General features: G+C 61.2%; 1 protein-coding gene across 1 annotated transcript; it reads left to right on the top strand.

Moving 5' to 3' along the window:
* The first annotated feature begins 319 nt into the window (after positions 1-319).
* Positions 320-4,435, top strand: LOC310892081 (tyrosine-protein kinase receptor UFO-like). Its single transcript, XM_083854250.1, has 3 exons — positions 320-526; positions 4,048-4,148; positions 4,227-4,435. Exons 1-3 carry the CDS (start codon positions 426-428, stop codon positions 4,289-4,291), a joined length of 267 nt encoding a protein of 88 aa, XP_083710376.1. The 5' UTR covers positions 320-425; the 3' UTR covers positions 4,292-4,435.
* The last annotated feature ends 1,565 nt before the right edge of the window (positions 4,436-6,000 follow it).

Below are 6,000 nucleotides of genomic sequence, written 5' to 3' on the forward strand. Positions count from 1 at the left end.
CTTTTTGAGGTAGGGGTCCCTTTTTTGGGGTGGGGGGGTCCCTTTTTGAGAGGGGAGTTCCTTTTCGAAGGGGGGGGGGTTCCTTTTTGAGGGAGGGGTTTCCCTTTTGAGGGGGGGGGCCCTTTTTGAGGTGGGGGGGTCCCTTTTTGATGTAGGGGCCCCTTTTTGATGTAGGGGTCCCTTTTTGATATAGGGGCCCCTTTTTGATGTAGGGGTCCCTTTTTGATGTAGGGGTCCCTTTTCAAAGTAGGGGTCCCTTTTTGGGGGGGGGGGTCGCCCTCAGCACCCTGCCACCCCCCCCCACATCCCCCCCCCCACCCCCCCCAGGCTTGGTGTTCCTGGAGAACCCCTCCAACGTCACCTCCTCGCTGGGCAAGGCGGTGCGGCTGCGGTGCCGGGCGCGGGGGGCCGGCGAGCCCCCCGAAATGGGGTGGCGGCGCAACGGGCTGCCGCTGGAGCTGGCCGACAGCGACCAGGCGCAGGTGCCGCTGAGCGACGACGTCTGGCTGGGCACCAGCGAGCTCAGGTGAGCACCGGGGGGGGGGCACCGTGCCGGGGGGCACCGCGCACCCTGGTGCACCGTGCGCCGCCGTGCTCTGTTGTGTTGCACCGTGACGTGTTGCACGGTGGCATGTTGCACCGTGACGTGTTGCACCGTGATGAGTTGCACCGTGATTTATTGCACCGTGACATGCCATGCATGCTCTGTCCTTTTGCACCGTGACGTGTTGCACCGTGACGTGTTGCACCGTGATTTATTGTACCAGGACATGCCATGTTCTGGTGTGTTGCACTGTGACGTGTTGCACCGTGACGTGTTGCACTGTGATTTATTGCACCATGATTTATTGCACCGTGACATGCCATGCATGCTCTGTCGTGTTGCACTGTGACGTGTTGCACCACGATTTATTGCACCATAACATGCCATGCTCTGTTGTGTTGCACCGTGACGTGTTGCACCATGATGTATTGCACAGTGACGTGTTGCACCGTGACGTGTTGCACCGTGATGTATTGCACAGTGACGTGTTGCACCGTGATGTGTTGCACCATGATTTATTGCACCGTGACATGCTGTGCTCTGTTGTGTTGCACCGTCATGTGTTGCACCGTGATGTGTTGCACCGTGTTGTGTTGCACCGTGACATGCCATGCACACTCTGTTTTGCACCATGATGTGTTGCACCGTGACGCGTTGCACTGTGATTTATTGCACCGTGACTTATTGCACCGTGCCGTGCCGTGCTCTGTCATGTTGCGCTGTGATGTGTTGCATCAATCCTGTGCCGTGCTCTGTTGTGTTGCACCGTGACGTGCTGCGCCGTGCCGTGCCGTGCTCTGTTATCTTGCACCGTGACGTTTTGCACTGCCTCGTGCCGTGCTATCTCGCGTCTCACCCTTCTGTGTCACGCCAGGCCATGTTGCACCACGCCGTGCCATGCTCCGTTGGGTGGCACTGCTCCATGGTGCACCGTGCTCTGTTGCACTGTGCTGTGTTGCGCCGTGCCACGCCATGCTGCTGCGTTGCACCGTGCCATGTTGCGCTGCGTTGTCCTACACCACCTTGTGCCATGCTCTTGTGTTGCACCGTCCCCTGCCATGCCGTGTTGCACTGTGCCGTGCTGTGCCATGTTGCGTCGTGCCGCCTTGTGCCGTGTCGTGCTGCCTTGCACCACGTCGTGCCATGTTGCACCATGTCGTGCTGCGTTGCACTGTGTCATGCCTTGTTGCACCGCGTGCATGTTGCACTGTCATGCTGCATTGCACGACGTCGTGCTGTGTTGCACCGTGTCGTGCCGTGTTACACCATGTCGTGCCATCCTGCACCATGTCGTGCCATGTTGCACTGTGTCGTGCCATGTTGCACTGCTGTGCCATCTTGCACCACATCGTGCTGCATTGCACCACGTCGTGCCATCCTGCACCATGTCGTGCTGCCTTGCACCACGTCATGCCATGCTGCACCGTGTCGTGCTGCGTTGCACGTCATGCCATGTTGCACCGTCATGCCGCCTTGCACCATGTCGTGCCATGTTGCACCATGTCGTGCTGCCTTGCACCACGTCGTGCCATGTTGCACCATGTCATGCCATCTTGCACCACGTCATGCTGCGTTGCACCACGTCGTGCCATGTTGCCCCACGTCGTGCTGCGTTGCACCATGTCGTGCCGTGTTGCACTGTGTCATGCCATGTTGCACCACGTCATGCCATGTTGCACCACGTCGTGCTGCGTGCACTGTCGTGCCATGTTGCACCGTGTCATGCCATCCTGCACCATGTCGTGCTGCCTTGCACCACGTCATGCCATGTTGCACCGTCCTGCCACGTTGCACCGTGTCGTGCCATGTTGCACCGTGTCGTGCTGCACTGCACCACGTCGTGCTGTGTTGCATCATGTCGTGACGTGTTGCACCGTGTCGTGCCATGTTGCACCATGTCGTGCTGCACTGCACCACGTCGTGCTGTGTTGCATCATGTCGTGATGTGTTGCACCGTGTCGTGCCATGCTGCACCGTGTCATGCCATCTTGCACCATGTTGTGCTGCACTGCACCGTCATGCCATGTGCACCATGTCGTGCTGCATTGCATTGTCATGCCGTGTTGCACTGCCATGCTGTGTTGCACCACATTGTGCCATGTCACACCATGTCATGCCATCTTGCACCATGTCGTGCTGCATTGCACCACGTCGTGCCATGTTGCACCACATCGTGCCATGTTGCACCATGTCGTGCCCCGCGTTGCACTGTGTCATGCCATGTTGCACTACTGTGCCATCTTGCACCACGTTGTGCCATCTTGCACCACGTTGTGCTGCGTTGCACTGTGTCGTGCCATGTTGCACTGTGTCATGACGTGTTGCACCGTGTCATGCCATGTTGCACCATGTTGTGCCATGTTGCACCGTGTCGTGCTGCATTGCACCACGTCGTGCCATGTTGCACCGTGTCGTGCCATGATGCACCACGTCGTGCTGCGTTGCACTGTCGTGCCATGTTGCACCGTGTCATGCCATCCTGCACCATGTCGTGCTGCCTTGCACCACGTCATGCCATGTTGAACCGTCCTGCCTCGTTGCACCGTGTCGTGCCATGTTGCACCATGTCGTGCTGCACTGCACCACGTCGTGCTGTGTTGCATCATGTCGTGACGTGTTGCACCACGTCGTGCTGTGTTGCACCGTGTCGTGCTGCACTGCACCACGTCGTGCTGTGTTGCATCATGTCGTGATGTGTTGCACCGTGTCGTGCCATGCTGCACCGTGTCATGCCATCTTGCACCATGTTGTGCTGCACTGCACCGTCATGCCATGTTGCACCATGTCGTGCTGCATTGCATTGTCATGCCGTGTTGCACTGCCATGCTGTGTTGCACCACATTGTGCCATGTCACACCATGTCATGCCATCTTGCACCATGTCGTGCTGCATTGCACCACGTCGTGCCATGTTGCACCACATCGTGCCATGTTGCACCATGTCGTGCCGCGTTGCACTGTGTCATGCCATGTTGCACTACTGTGCCATCTTGCACCACGTTGTGCCATCTTGCACCACGTTGTGCTGCGTTGCACTGTGTCGTGCCATGTTGCACTGTGTCATGACGTGTTGCACCGTGTCATGCCATGTTGCACCATGTTGTGCCATGTTGCACCGTGTCGTGCTGCATTGCACCACGTCGTGCTGTGTTGCATCATGTTGTGATGTGTTGCACCGTGTCGTGACGTGTTGCACCATGTCGTGCCATGTTGCACCATGTCGTGCCGTGTTGCACCACGTCGTGCTGCATTGCAATGTGTCGTGCCGTCTTGCACCACGTCGTGCCGTGTTGCACCGTGTCGTGCCGCGTTGCACCGCCGGGCCACCTTGCACCACGCTGCATTGCTCCACGTTGTCACACCTCACACCATCCCGTGTTCTCCCGCGTTGTCCCGTGTTCTCCCATGTTGTCCGTGTTCTCCCGCGTTGTCCCGCGTTGTCCCGTGTTCTCCCACGTTATCCCGTGCCCCCCACCCGTGCCTGACCCGTGCCGCCCCCCGCAGCATCCCGGCCGTGCAGCTCTCGGACGTGGGGCGCTACCAGTGCTGGGTGCGCGCCGGCGGCGAGCAGCTCCTGTCCACCGAGGCTCACCTGCAGCTGGAGGGTGAGCGGCAGCACCCATGGGTGGGGGGCGCCCACCGTGCCGCGCCCCCCGGTAACCCCCCCCCCCCGCCTCCGTCAGGGCTGCCCTTCTTCCTGGAGGAGCCGCAGGACCTGGAGGTGGGGGCTGACACCCCTTCAACCTGAGCTGCGGCGCCCGCGGCCCCCCCGAGCCCGTGCGGCTCATCTGGCTGCGGGACGGGGCCCCCTCAACTCCCTGCTCGAGCCCCTGGCGCGCGCCCCCTCCACGCTGGTGCTGGCCGGTGAGGGGGGGGCGATGGGGTTTTGGGGTGCGATGGGGTTTTGGGGTGCAGGGGGGTTTGGGGGTGTGATGGGGTTTGGGGGTGTGATGGGTTTTTAGGGTGCAATGGGGTTTGGGGTGTGATGGGGGGTTTGGGGTGCAGGGGGGTTTGCGGGTGTGAGGGGTTTTTAGGGTGCAATTTGGGGCTGGGGTTCAATGGGGGTTTTGGGGTGCCATGGGGTTTGGGGGCGTGATGGGGTTTGGGTGCAATGGGGGGTTTGGGGTGCAGGGGGGTTTGGGGGTGTGATGGGGTTTTTAGGGTGCAATTTGGGGCTGGGGTGCAATGGGGGTTTTGGGATGTGATGGGGTTTGTGGGGGTGTGATGGGGAGATCGGGGTGGGATTTGGGGCTGGGGTGCATTGGAGGGTTTGGGGGCAATGGGGAGTTTGGGGTGCAATGGGGTTTGGGTGTGATGGGGTTTTGGGGTGCAATGGGGGTTTGGGGGGCAGTGGGGTTGGGGGTGTGATGGGAGATCGGGGTGGATTTGGAGCTGGGGTGCAATGGGAGTTTTGGGGTGCAATGGGGTTTAGGGGTGTGATGGGAAATAGGGGTGGGATTTGGAGATGGGGTGTGATGGGGGTTTGGGGGGTGATGGGGTTTTTGGGGTGCAAGGGGGATTTTGGGGTGCAGGGGGGTTTGGGGGTGTGATGGGGGTTTTGGGGTGCAATTTGGGGCTGGGGTGTGATGGGGGTTTTGGGGTGCAATGGCGGGTTTGGGGGTGCAGGGGGGTTTGGGGGTGTGATGGGGTTTTTAGGGTGCAATTTGGGGCTGGGGTGCAATGGGGGTTTGGGGGTGCGATGGGGTTTGGGGGTGCGATGGGGGTTTTGGGGGGCTATGGGGGTTTTGGGGGGCAATGGGGGTTTTGGGGGCTATGGGGGGTTTGGGGTGCAGGGGGGTTTGGGGGTGTGATGGGGAGACCAGGGTGGGATTTGGGCTGGGGGTGGCAATGGGGGTTTTGGGGTGCGATGGGGTTTTGGGTAACGATGGGGTTTTGGGGTGCAATGGGGGTTTTGGGGGCCTATGGGGGTTTGGGGTGCAGGGGGTTTGGGGGTGTGATGGGGTTTTTAGGGTGCGATTTGGGGCTGGGGTGCAATGGGGGTTTTGGGGTGCGATGGGATTTTGGGGTGGCGATTTGGGGCTGGGTGCAATGGGGGGGGGCTGGGGTTCCACAGGGGTTTGGGGGCGCAGTGGGGGTTTTGGGTTGCAATGGGGGTTTTTGGGGTGCGCGGGGGCGATTGGGTCGCAGTGGGATCCGGGTGCAACGGGGTGCCGGTGCCGGTGCCGGGGGGGGGGGGCAACATTCCTGTCCCGAGGGGGCGGTGACTCAGCGGGGCAGCGGGTGGCCGGAGGTGACGGCGCCGTGACTCACGGGGGGACACGGCCCCCCCCCGGCCCCCCCCCCCCCGGCAAGGAGCGGGGGGGGGGGGGGAAACACAGGGGATGGGGGGGGCACGACACACGGGGACATTTGGGGGGGGGGGGAAATGGGGGGCAGGTGGGGGACGGGGGGGGGCCGTTTTGGGGGTCACGCGCTGCTCCCCGGTGCACGCACACA

This window comes from Anser anser (assembly GCF_964211835.1).
Source record: "Anser anser genome assembly, contig: HAP1_SCAFFOLD_839, whole genome shotgun sequence".
Classification (NCBI taxonomy): domain Eukaryota; kingdom Metazoa; phylum Chordata; class Aves; order Anseriformes; family Anatidae; genus Anser; species Anser anser.

Coding starts and splice junctions, on each gene's coding strand:
- LOC310892081 (XM_083854250.1), top strand. CDS start 426: ATGGGGTGGCGGCGCAACGGGCTGCCGCTGGAGCTGGCCGACAGCGAC. Junction 527..4,047: donor CTGGGCACCAGCGAGCTCAG/GTGAGCACCGGG, acceptor CGCCCCCCGCAG/CATCCCGGCCGTGCAGCTCT. Junction 4,149..4,226: donor GGCTCACCTGCAGCTGGAGG/GTGAGCGGCAGC, acceptor CGCCTCCGTCAG/GGCTGCCCTTCTTCCTGGAG.